This window comes from Cyanistes caeruleus, chromosome 3 (genome assembly GCF_971803275.1).
Source record: "Cyanistes caeruleus chromosome 3, bCyaCae1.hap1.1, whole genome shotgun sequence".
Lineage (NCBI taxonomy): Eukaryota > Metazoa > Chordata > Aves > Passeriformes > Paridae > Cyanistes > Cyanistes caeruleus.
The window spans coordinates 39,714,578-39,727,371 of NC_141703.1; the positions used below are offsets into that span (position 1 = coordinate 39,714,578).

At 40.9% G+C, this 12,794-nt stretch overlaps 1 protein-coding gene across 11 annotated transcripts in view; it reads right to left on the reverse strand.

The window, feature by feature from the left end:
- The window catches only part of FARP1 (FERM, ARH/RhoGEF and pleckstrin domain protein 1), a 202,336-nt gene that overhangs the window by 46,344 nt on the left and 143,198 nt on the right, over positions 1-12,794 (reverse strand). For 6 of the 11 annotated variants that reach the window (XM_086880837.1, XM_086880834.1, XM_086880838.1 and 3 more), the window contains exons 7-13: positions 9,190-9,304; positions 7,883-8,030; positions 5,184-5,279; positions 4,485-4,648; positions 2,866-2,934; positions 2,051-2,126; positions 157-394 (exon numbers count right to left, since the gene is read on the reverse strand). In XM_086880837.1, coding sequence (XP_086736963.1) covers positions 157-394; positions 2,051-2,126; positions 2,866-2,934; positions 4,485-4,648; positions 5,184-5,279; positions 7,883-8,030; positions 9,190-9,304 — 906 coding nt within the window. The remainder of the gene's footprint in view (positions 1-156; positions 395-2,050; positions 2,127-2,865; positions 2,935-4,484; positions 4,649-5,183; positions 5,280-7,882; positions 8,031-9,189; positions 9,305-12,794) is intronic. The other 5 variants (XM_086880843.1, XM_086880841.1, XM_086880844.1 and 2 more) reach the window with 1 other exon arrangement.

Here is a 12,794-nt window from a genome sequence, read left to right on the forward strand (position 1 = left end):
AGGCACCACTGGTCAAATCACCCTCATAATTGTCATTTGTTTGGGAATATGACCGGGTTATTTGTCCTCTGAGGAGATCATACTCGCTATCTACATCACTGCAGTCAATGAAAGGAATGGAGGTGCTGCTGCCATGAGCAGCCCTGGAAGCTGGACCTGTGCTTGGCTGCTGTGATTGAGGTCTGTTCTGCTGCATCCTATCCTTAGCAGGCTCCTCTTCTTCCTCCACTGTTGAGACCACTGCTCCATCCATCTTTCTGCCTTCCTTTGGGCTCTTCTTCAAGGAAGGGCTCTTGTGCTGTCCAGTGTCTTCTGCTGAAGATTTCACCTCCTTCCCTTGCCGGCAGCTCTGCACTGCTGCAGCATCATTGTTGTCTCCATAGGCTCTAGCACTCTGGAAAGATAACAGAGGGAAGGCAAGGGGGAGACAAGGGAAAGACAAAAGGGGAGGGAGGGTGGGAGGGGAGAGGTTTGGGAGGGATGGGAGCCAGGAGGAAAAGGCTGCATGTAATTACATGCCAGAAATTTGCATCTGCAGCAATATAGGAGTCTCTTGGGAAAAAAAAAAAAAAAAGAGGTAACCCAAGCCCCAAAACTAATTAGAATTTAAAAAAAGAGGTTTCTGATCTTGAAGAACAGGAAAAAACAGAGGCTAAACAAGGGAAGAGAAGGCAGACTATGCAGTGATAATGTAAAAAGGGGTATTTGAGGTGTTTCCATGCTCTAAGGCAGCCACTAACACTCTAAAAACATCAACCTGTTCACACTACTCTGAGAAGTTGCAGGAAAAGATAAAAATGTAAGAGAAATTCTGCACAGCACACAAAAAAAGTCATGTGTGGGCTTTTGAGCACCCTACATTCACTCCCTGGAGCACACCTGCCACTGGTTTATAGGCTGCCTTTTCTGCACACATCTGCCCAGCAGCCATGCTTCCATCTACCTGAGCTTGTCTCAGCAACATTAGAATGCTACAAGCTATTTGAAATGGGCTCCGTCTACAACAAAATTCTCTTAAGCTCCTAAATTTGCAGAAAGGAGAGAGCCTGTGAATATCAAAAGGCATGGAAGGCAAAGGTTTAGATAGCATTCTTAAATGCATTAACCTAGTAGCTTGCTCATGACTTTTTAAGCTCTACCTAACACAAGGTTATGTGATCAAAGGTTCACCTCCACAGACACAGGTGAGCACAGAAAACACTGGCAAGTGGAGAAACCACAGCAACTGAGTCAGGAAAACGAAGCTTCCTGACCTCTGTCTCCTCTGAAGGTTGGCCCTGGAGGGCCATCAGCCCATATGTTTGGGATGCCAGCAACTGGAGAAACCAGAGCCAAAGAGTTGGAAGAGTGTGAGGCCACTGGTACTGTCTGTGCCTGCGGGAGTGCAGTTTTCTGCATTTGCATGTGTGGCTGTGTGTTCACGTACTTTATGTGTGCTTTCATGTGTGTGCCTATGGTGAATACATGCTCAGCCTAAATACCAGCTGGACCTGGGAGCCTGCAGCTGCTGTAGCCTCACCACTATTGGGCTTTTGGACTTGTGAACTCCTAGCACATAGCAGCTGCCAGCATAAGATAAATACATGCGGTATCTACCAGAGATAACGGCTCAGAAGGCCAGAAGTGCAATTTTTCTGAGGAAATAATTGCTCTCCTCCCCGGTTAATACCTGGTTAATACTAACCTAACACCTTGAAACAGGCAACCAAGACCTCTCAGCAAAGAAAAGTAATTACACTTTCCCCAGATGCAATAGCCAGCTACAACCACGGACCCTGGCAGCAACACTGAGCGTTGCAATTTTTCAGATGGTCATTAGTACAGCTCAGACAAGCTCACTGTTCATATCTGTCTGGTTGTCAGTAAGCAGTGCTGTTTCACACAGCAGAACCTAAAGCTTATGACACCCAGGGCTCCTTAGCTCCCAGTTAAATGGTAAGTGAGCAGAAAACTATGCTCCTAGGGTTTCAAAACAGCAATCAGTGGAGGGTAATCTAACAAGGAATGTTTAAAAGGATTTCATTTCCAGGGTTTCATCAACATCACTGACTTGTTTTGGCACCTCTGTATGCTGTTCTGAAGGCTGTGCAGTCAGACTCCTGATGGAATGAATCTTGCTGTGTTTCCTGGAGATAAAAGGAAAATCACATAAAGAGCTGTTTCAGGGGTTTTTTTTTCTACAAACAGGAATCAAGAGATATGCCTCTTTTAAAACAAAACCTTTGAATAACAGCTTTCATAAAATTTTGCTCCAAAACAGATTAACATTTCTCCTTTCTGTAAAATTTTAATGTGTTATGTGTTGCAAATGTACCACTCTAAGAAAAGGGAAAAGCATTGAAGCAAAAATGGTCCATCAGGTAAGCATGAATCATAAGCAATGAACTATTGTATGGTCTTTGTGGCATTTTGGCCATTACTTTCAGCTCACCATGAGCATGATGAGTTCAGACAGAACTGGCTCTAGCAAGCTAGAAGACTTCCAGTATCCCTGGAGACCTCTCTCTTGAGCTTGGCTGAACTTTTTCTTACTTCCAGTTTTATTCTTGAGCTGAATATGTCTGTTCACATACATTAACCACATCCCAGCAAAGAAGGTGCAAATCAAATTGGGAGAAACTTACCTGTGATGTAAGGATGTTCACTGCTGAAAAACAGATTGAAGACTACTGATTTTAATTGAATTCTAAGTTATGAAATATCTGCCAAAACATTCACCGGATATTACACGTGATAAACTGTCAAACCAGTACAGAAGGAATTTTTTCCCTGGACAGAAGCCAAGATCTCAGACTATAACTAACTGGAAATCATGACTTTTCTTAGATTATAACATATTGAGATAATAAATTTATTTCCTCTCACCTTTCAAACTGCACTTTTTTGTGCCCTCCTTCCTTAACGTAGTCAAGAACTTGCTTCTGAGTCCGACCACTGGAAGGAAACCAGAGTTAAAGTATTTAATACAATATACTACCTGGTCATCATAAACTTGTATATAAAGTCACATATATAAAGGCTTGCATATAAAGTCACAGCAACCAGAAAAGTATTTGTCACTATCAGCAGAAACTCATGTTAAGATCATACAGAAGGAGACTTGGTCAGATACACACAGATTTTTAGCATTTTACATTACTTGACTCTTTTTTTTTTGCTAAGGAGCTACTTTTTGATGCCATTTCTGAACTGCTTAAATTCAGTTGTGTGGGCCCTATAGGGTACTACATTACTGGGAAGTCACTACTAATACTGGTAAACCCTGGAACCAAGATGAAACCCCCTAACATGCACTTCATTCCTTGGTTGCTACTATAAATAAAGCACACCTTTTCTGCAGAGATTTAGGCTGGAAATCCCTGTCTGTCCTTCTGCTACAGGGTTGTGAAGTAGTGAGAAAGCCCAGCACCGTCTGTTGTGCAAAGCTATAAACTCCAAAGCAAACTGAAAGCAGAACAGGAAACCCACACCTCAAGAATGCTCAATTGAGAGCCAAATTCTTCCAATTCATTAGAGGCTTTCAGGGCCTGGAAAAGGTTACTCAGTGTGGTAACACAGCTCACAGTGAGTCGAGGATGAAGCCAAAACCTGCTTTCCAAAGCCTGAGATAAGTTGAATGCACCTACGGTTTTCTAACTACTTCAGGCAAAAACTTAGCAAGTTAGAGCTTGTTTATGCAACATAGGTCCTTTCATCTTAATTTACTTTGCAGGCAGCAAACAAAGTGAGAAGAGAGTCAGAATGGCTATATATACACTAGGTTCTTGTGCAAGGCATCTAGAGTGCATCATTCATCTCAGCAAAGAGCATTTCTGGCTGTACAGCCCGTATCAGCTTCACAAACAAAATAAACTTTATGAATAAAAGGATTTCCCCCCTGGCATACACAATGCAATACCTACAATGGTGCTTCTGCCAGTGTAATGAAAAAGAAAAAAAGCCAAAACAGTAACCCAACTATTAAAATCTTTCTAAAAGGTCTAACAGTATCACATGTATACGTGGTCTTAGCAGAGGTGGTCATCTCACATAAATCCTCTGTGAGCATAAAGTTCCCTGCATAAAGCCATAAAACTTTTAACTGCATAATATGGGTTTATCACAGAGATGTGCAACAAAAATACAAATCTCTACTCTGATACATAGGAAAGACCCCATCCTAGGAGCAGAGGATTCAAAGAACTCCCAAAAATTGCTAGCTAGTGTTGCTTAGAACACATGTGAATTTTCTTGTGCAAAACCAGCTGGACACTATATAATTTATATCTTACCTCCAGAAAGCTACTCTGCAACAAAATTAATGCAGGGTTTTCCCCTACAGTGTTCTTTGCACTATTCTGGCTGAGAAGATGCAATGGAAAATATAAGGGAACAAACAATAATTTAAAAAAGGTGAGCTGAAAATAACAGGTTTAATCCTAGACCACCATGGATGTGATTTGGAAATGGAGAGGCAATAAAGATGGAAAGAATGCACATCTTACCTGAACCTAAATGAAGAACCTCTAGAAAAAAGGACAGGTTTAGGCTTTGGTTTAGGTTCCTCAAAAAGCCTGAAAAAGGCATGATGCTCCACACAGATCTTCCAGAAGGACTTGCAAAAATCTCGACTGGCCATAAGGAATTCCAGGGTGTCCTGGAATGAACTCTGAAAATTGGGATAGCATTTGCAATATAAGCTGGTAAGCAACACAGATTAGAGAAATGCATTGACAAATCAGGTACTACACTAAGAAAAAAACCCAAAAACAACCCAGAAGCCTCTTCCCATCTTACTGGCTTTCAGGCTTCCTACCCTTCTAACATTGAGACATCACTGGTCTGCCTGTCAGTAACAAAGCTATTGCTCAAACTTCCTTTCATTGACAAATATGACAGAGATAAAGCAGTGGTTTGAATGCTAATGAGAAGAAGTTGATTATGTGCTATACCTTAAGAACTGATGATACAGGGCCAGAGTTTCAATGAGAAAATGACTCTGGAACATTCTATTATGATTGATTCAGTTTACATGTCCTTTGCCAGGACTGCTCACCTGATATTCCAGGGTGATGTGCACAGTACCAACACTGAACAGAAGCAATTAAAATATTCAGGAGGTGATAAAAACCACGTGTGATCTCTGAGTAGAAATTCACCAAATAACCTTTTGTCAACTTCATCAGCTCCTAACAAGGACTTACATTCACATCAGGCCGTAGTTTGATAAGAAAACGTTTCCTCTTGAAGCTCAGCTTTCGAACCTTAGCCCAGTTGAAGGCATTGATCTTGGTGTGACCCTACAGAGAACAAACCAGCTGGGTTTGATCATTCCAGATACAAATGGAAAAAATCTAAACCACTAAAGAAGCTTGTCATAAATTAATCATCTGTTCACTTAATTTGAAATGACGATATTTCTTATAACTCATCCTCTGATAATGCAAACCATAAACATCTGGTGCAATGACTGAAGGCAGGCACTTATTGTTAAACTCTTGTAATACAGGACTAGTTACTGTGAAAATATTCAACCCAGTATCACTGCACAAGACAGGGTGGAGCAGATTTTCTGTGGACTAAATCACTTTCCAAAGGTGTCTCGTTCTATTTCCACCAATGACAGAGAATGCAGGGAATCCAGACACTTGTCACCTCACTTCCATGAGGTAGATTTCCTCCCTCTTTTTATGTCTGCAGGGCAAAATAAATATCCTTTTTAAATATTGCTCAACTGTGGAAAAAACAAGCAACTGCAGGTTTTGTATTGGAAGTACAAAATACTGTGTGTATTTTGACCTTTCATAAGGAGCACCAGAAGCAAAAGCAATCTAAACGAATTATTTGTCTCAAAGATCCACAAATTTATTTTCTTGGAAAAAGCAACCAATACCATAAGCAAACAGCAAGAAGGAAATTATCTACATAATACTCCAACTCCCAGCCACTACATTATTAGCCTCTGCCCTCCAGAAGTTTCATTCTTCATCTATGTCAGCACGCATTGGAGGTGTTATGTTAAAATATTCACTACAGCAGTCTGTTCAATGAAGACTTCAATACAAACATTCCTAGAGCACAGCACAGAAGTTTCAGGGAACTACTACAGGATTGCCAAATGCAGAAACCCACGTTGATTTGGGCACCATCACCAGACAGCTGTAGGAGTAATGACAGTGTAATGATCTCTGCTAAGTCAACCAGCTGTCTAAGAATAACATAATTAATCTCCTTAAAATAATCAGCAGCACTGACACTGATTTCTAAATAAATGACAGACTTTAACGTAAGTCTGACTACAGCTTATGCCATTTGTGAGTGAGCCTTTATTTTCATTGGGGTCATTCTAATGAGATCCTCATATTTCAATTTCCATCAGTTAGAACCATAATCAAAATAAGAACTTAGCTCTTGACCTATGAAGTGGTTGAAGGAAGCCCTAAGCCTACTGACAGACGCCAATTGCTAGGCAAACTCCAGCAGGTCAGAGCCCGACTTCCTTTTCAGCATTCAGCCTTAGAGCTTTACCCAGTAAAATTTCCAAGCTTTTCAGAAACTTTGAGAACAAAACAAAACTGTTTTGAAAGTCTCAAACACATTAGGTCAAGAAGACATGACTTCAGACCTTGACAAATCAAGCCTTGGGCCATCAACCTGCAGCTACACTTTAAAGAAGGATCTCAGCTGCCTGCTGAGACTCTGAGGTCTGTGCTGCTTTCTGTGGATGCACACTTTCACCTTGAAGACAATCTTAATTTACAAGGCTTGGCAATTCATTAATTCAGCTGATGAAAATGCTGTGGGGGAGCAGGAGAAGAGCCTGAACATACAATTGCTTGAGTTATGTGCATCCCTAACAATGTCCTAGTGTTCTCATGTCTCAACCTATGCTTCAGTTTTGGGGTTCTACTACCAACTCATTTAATTGATCTTTTTAATTTGCTGCCTCTTTTTGGCTGTTTGTTTGGTTAAATATTTTTAAATCTTATCTCAGAGCATTTGGGTCAGACACTTCTGGGCTTGTTTGTTGCTGTTACTTTTCTTTATGAAAGGACTCAGAGTACTTTGTACTGGAAACACTAGTATTTTAATTACAGTCAAACAGTTAAAATGAATAGTCTTTTTTGACAATTGCAAAAAGGGACATTCTAAAAAATAGCTTACCTGTTTTTAGCACAGAGTCAGGTAAGCAACTAAAGTGAAAGCAGCTGACACCAGCTGACAACCTGTAGCTTCACAATTGTAAAAGCCAAATTTGTTATTTACATAAGGGGAACTGCAGAATGAGAATTTGACAAATTTACTAATGATGCTTCATGAATATTTATACTACTGACTGGAGTAGGAAAAGAGAGGAAGGAAATAGAAGGAAAACAGTTTGGATCTTTAAGGGAAAGAAATAAGATCCATGGATTCAGCAAAGATACAATGGCCAAAGTTGATCAAGAAAATGGTAAAAACTTGAACGAAGTAATACTACAGAGAGCTTATATCTACTGCCTTCATCCTCCTGCATGGACTCCAGCTGTCTGTTGTTTTACTTGTCTCTGCTTCTCACCCACTTAATATGCACCATGCCTGCAAGACCTACCTGCTCCTACATGTAGGAGAAGTCAGCATGCAACCTGCAAAGCCTGAGCCACGGCTCAGTTTGCACCTTGAACAGCACACTGCAGATGCAGATGGAGTTCTACAGTGTGTATTCACGTAAGGTAGGAGTCCCTGGAAGTGAAGGACCTAATGCAGCTATAACAGGTTTAAGATCATACTTAGAAAAGTTTTGGAAGTTTGTGCATTTTCCCAACTGAATACTAGTAGACATGGATGACTTCCTGAATTCTGACTGCTGTCAGAAATCTTTGTGCCTTTTGAAGTACAAAATGAAGTCCCAAGCAGCTCTAACCTGAAACACCAGAATGCCTGTGTTGGCAACAGCCAGGTTGATTTTTGTCCCCTCCCTGTCCTTGGCTGGATGCAAGCGTATCCCGTACATCTCCAGCCGACGGGCAATCTCCAAAAGCTGGAAGTCAGACTCTGCTGGTGTCTGTCCCCTGAGAAAGAAAACACAGAACACTCACCAGCTTGTCACACCTTTTAATAGAGATCAAGAAGTCCTCCAGAGAACAGAGACATTTGATCAAAGAGAGTGAAAACTGTCAGAGGTATAATATCTGTATGGTTTTTCTACATCCCCAGACTTGTATCAACTACAACAACAACTTACTCTAAAGAAATATGAAAGAATACACAGATTTTACAGCCTATTAGAAATTTTGATTGCTCCAATTCTGAGACACCTGTTAAAGCTGGATTTTAAATCATTAGCTCTAACAGAATTTACTACCTCCCTTTGTTTTTTCCACTGGAAAACATGCCATATTCCTAAAAAAAATTATGAATGGAAGCATGTAATGATGCAATTCATTGTAAAAGTGAATGTAATACCAAAGTGAAGTAAAACAGAAGGCATGAAAACCTCACCGTAAGTGTTGTGAAGCCATAAGCACCACCATCATTAATTGTGATGAAATTATGCAAAGATTTGATTATTACTACCATAAAAATGACTACCATTCATCTATTATTCAACCTGGCTCAAAAATGAAACTGTTCACATCTTGAAGTGTTCTTGACAGCTGCAAAATACTTTTTAATGCCTTATTGGTACTTCTGTTCACCAGCTTCTGAGTACAGGTCTTTTCTCCAGACATTAGGATACCAATTTGCATCATCATCTTGAATTCTGTTCCCCCAAATCTGTAATTCTGCAAGTACTCTGTGCTTTTCCCAAAACTATCACTAACTTCTTCAACCTATCTCAAAATACAGCGTGGAAAGGTTGAAAGGCAACATCAGTGTCCTTGAAACCAAAGGACTACTGTCAGAAGTGCCTGACTGATGAATCATGATTTGCAATCATACCTGCATGCACAAAATCAGCAGTAAAGCATTTTGTATGAAATAGACTGTAAAATAACAGCATGCTTGAATGAGTATCAAATCAATTGCGCTTTAAACATCTTGTTATGATGATGGGAAAAAGGCAGAAGTAACCTTCAGAAAGTTCATAGGCTTTAACAGCTTTTGAGAAGCAACCTTTGAGAAATTCAGATGTCCAAAGCTCTTCTGTACTTCAGATCTAGCACATACTTACCATTAGAACTACTCTACAGGAAAAGAAGGCAAATAACAAGAACAAAAAAGTCTTACATGTGGTTACGGTGAAATTCCATGATTTTGTCTTCTAGTGCTTCTTGATGAGGTATATACTTGTTCTTTGCTAAGTGTTCACGATCTATGGTTTCATCAAAATCCCCAATCTCAGCTGTGAAGAATTTTAAGAGGAGTCTATTAAAACACTATATTACATCTGAATAATCTGGTCAATCCAAAAGACCCGGACAGCTGGGAAGAGGGCAGAGAAGCAAACACAGCTCCTTGCAACCTGTGTCATGGTTTCATGATTCAGATTCCCACTACATTATCTTTCATAGATTACTCTCTTCTCCTCTGTGTTAGTATTTGATACATGAGAAGAAGCCCCAAGATTTCTCCCATCCACCACGACTAAGTTGTTGGATGTCAGCTGAAGAGATGAAGCCATCAGTGCTGCCTTGACCTGTGTGTGGGATAAGGGCAGGGATAACAGGGAGGGCAGCACTAATTGAGCAGAACTCATCCATCTCTCTCACACTCTCTCATGCTGCTCAGGTGCCTCTCCATGGAGCAGCCAGGCGCTGGGTTCCTCTCCAGGCCCATGTCCTGCACAGTAACCCTTGAGAGAAAGTCAGAAAGATGGTTCTGTTTGCTTGTTTGAACAGTAGCTTGTAATCCACCTCATGGGATTATGAAACCTTTGTCTTCATCTAATTCTGCAGCAGTTTGAGACACATTCTGTCTCCCTCCTCCTCAAAGTTGCTCCCATCTGCTGCAGTTATTCAACACTGTGTGTGCAACAGTATGGCACACCCACCTTCCATTTTGCAGCCCATTCAGTGAAATTTCCTTTTTTTGGCAGGTGTGGGGGTGAGGGGCAGGCAATCTATCTGTGGGTGCCAAATTACTATCTTATTGCCTGCTATTCTTGGAATATCTCTGAAAAATCTTGCTATTAGTTTTTTCACTGAACAAGCTGAGCAGCTTCTGCCTGCAAACCTGATGGAGTAATAGCAACGTCGCTGCAACAAAGGCTGCTACCTTGGTAACGTCAGGGAAATTAAAATACAGTGCCCTCAAATTAAATGCAGGTTGCAGTCAGACACGTTATTGCATGCTTGACCCAGGGTAGGACAGACCCACGCTCAGACAGACACCCCTGCTTCATCCTCGCCTCAGCTGCGCCCATGCAAATGAACCCCTGATCCACTGCTGGTCAAACTAAGTCTGCTCAGAAAAAGGAAAGGTTTCAGATCACATTCAAAACACTGTATTTCTGAAAAACTGGGATCAGATGTACCTTAAATGCACAGGGGAAACAGCAGCCTAGTGCTGGCAGTGAAAATGAGGAACCAAAGCATCTGTGAATGACAGAGCAGTAGCTTTTTTGACCCAAACTGCCTGCAGACACATGATGACATTTTTTACTTTGAAGGTCAGAGGTGGAAAAGAGTTAAAAACTAAGACTTTCTGATTCATACCCTCTCATTTACCCGCTTGGCTCTCAATCATTCCTTAAAATGGTAGAAATACTACATAACCTTTGAGAATTTCCCTTTTTAAAATTGTCCTGTTTGTCCCCATCTCAGAAACAGCTCTCTGCTTCTAGTTTTACTCCTCTCAGACTCAAAAATCTTCAAGGTCTGTTTTTAATCCTACCTCAAATAAATGGCAAGTTTCTGTTCTTTAATGAAGCCTTAAAGCCACCTAAGTTTTCAACACCTCAAATAACATGGGCCTGGATTCTTCAAAATGCAGCTCAAAATCCCTGTCTGTGTACACAGATGAGCTTAGCACACCTCCTGTAGGGCTTTCTTCAGAGACAACAGAACAGAAGACACTTTCTTCACCTCTGTATGATTTCTAAAATGTTCTCAGCATTTTTCAACTGCTAGACCATTATCAAAATTGTCTTCCTGGCTTTCAAATTACTTCTGAATTTGTTCTCTCTGACCTGCGACTCAACAAGCTTTTACTTCCCACCTTACCCTCATTTTCCACCTTAAATTACTGTCTAGTAGCACTCCATTGAGAATGAGAGGGAGTTATATTGTAAATATTGTCAGCCTCACATGTAACTATTCTTTAAAATCTTATCCTGTGATTTAGCCAAAGACTTCTTTACACTGCTGATGGTTTTTCTCACACCTTGCAAGTGCATTACACCATGCTGTATTCTCTCTGCATTAGCACTTCTGATACATCTACTGCTTTGTATTTCAGCTCCTTTCCTCTTATGACAGAATTATAGAATTGCTTCCTTTGGAAAAGACCTCTAAGATCATCAAGTGCAGCTGCTAACCCAGCCCTGCTAAGTCCACCAGTAACCATGTCCCTGAGTGCCACATCAACACATCTTTTAAATACCTCCAGGGATGGTGACTCAACCACTTCCTGGGGAAGCCGATTCCAATGCTTGGATTTCTTATTTCCACAAAGAAATTTTTCCTAGTGTCCAGTCTAAACCTTCCCTGGTACAACTTGAGGCTGTTTCCTCTTGTGCTGTCACTTGTTACCTGGGAGAAGAGGCTGATCTCCACCTGGCTGCCATCTCCTGTCAGACAATTGTAGAGAACCCTAAGGCCCCCCAACCTTCCTTTTCTCCAGGCTAAACAACCTCAGCTCCCTCAGCTGCTCCTAGTAAGACCTTTGCTCCAGAACCTTCCCCAGCCTCCTTGCCCTTCTCTGGACACACTCTAGCACCTGAGTGTCTTTCTGAGGGACACAAAACTGGACACAGGATTTGAGCAGTGGCCTCACTCCACAAGCAGTGCTGAGTACAGGGGGACAGACAATCACAACCCTGGTCCTGCTGGCCACAACTATTCTTGACACAGGCCAGGATGACACTGGCTTTCTTGGCCACCTGGGCACACTCTGGTTCACGGTCAGTCCACGCTTCACACACTCACCGTAGTGAACTCACATTCATCCTTTGCAGCATCCAAGCGTCCTCTCACTTCTAACACTTCTTACAACGCTTTTAAGGTAGTTTTAAATTGAACATTTGAAATAAAAATTTCATTCTGTAATATACATGCTAATTTAGCAGAAATCTATTTGCTGTCATATTGTGATTTTATGATAAGTAACAGTCTATAACATTGACATAAGCTTGCATACATAATATACAGGCCTCCTGGAATCAGATATTCCCCATGGAAACCACTCATTGGCACAGCATTAGTAAGACATACAGTAACTAACCAGCATTCTCAATCTTTCCCTTTTGATACCATTACTCTTATCTGTTTACTCTGATTTTTATTGCAGACAAATACATAATATTTCTTTTGCTATTTAAAAATAACCTAGAGACAAAATAAATAAAGACAGTCATGCAGGTAAGATACAGCTATAGACCCATACCAGAGAAAATTGTCACTGAAAAACGTTCATGAGACACAAGATGGACAAATGTCAATTGCAAACTTCTAGCAGAGGTTTGTAGCAAACATGACCATAAAGCAACACCTCAGATGAAGAGAGACACATGCATTAGGGTGTTCACTCCTCAAAACCTTTCTTGGTGCACAGACATTTAGTAGGAAACAGCCTCCTAGAATGCAGTTTAGCAAATGAGACTCAATTTCCTCAAATGATCAAGATTTTTTTTTATCGCCTGAGATTAAAGCAAGTTAGAACTAGCTTAACTGAGC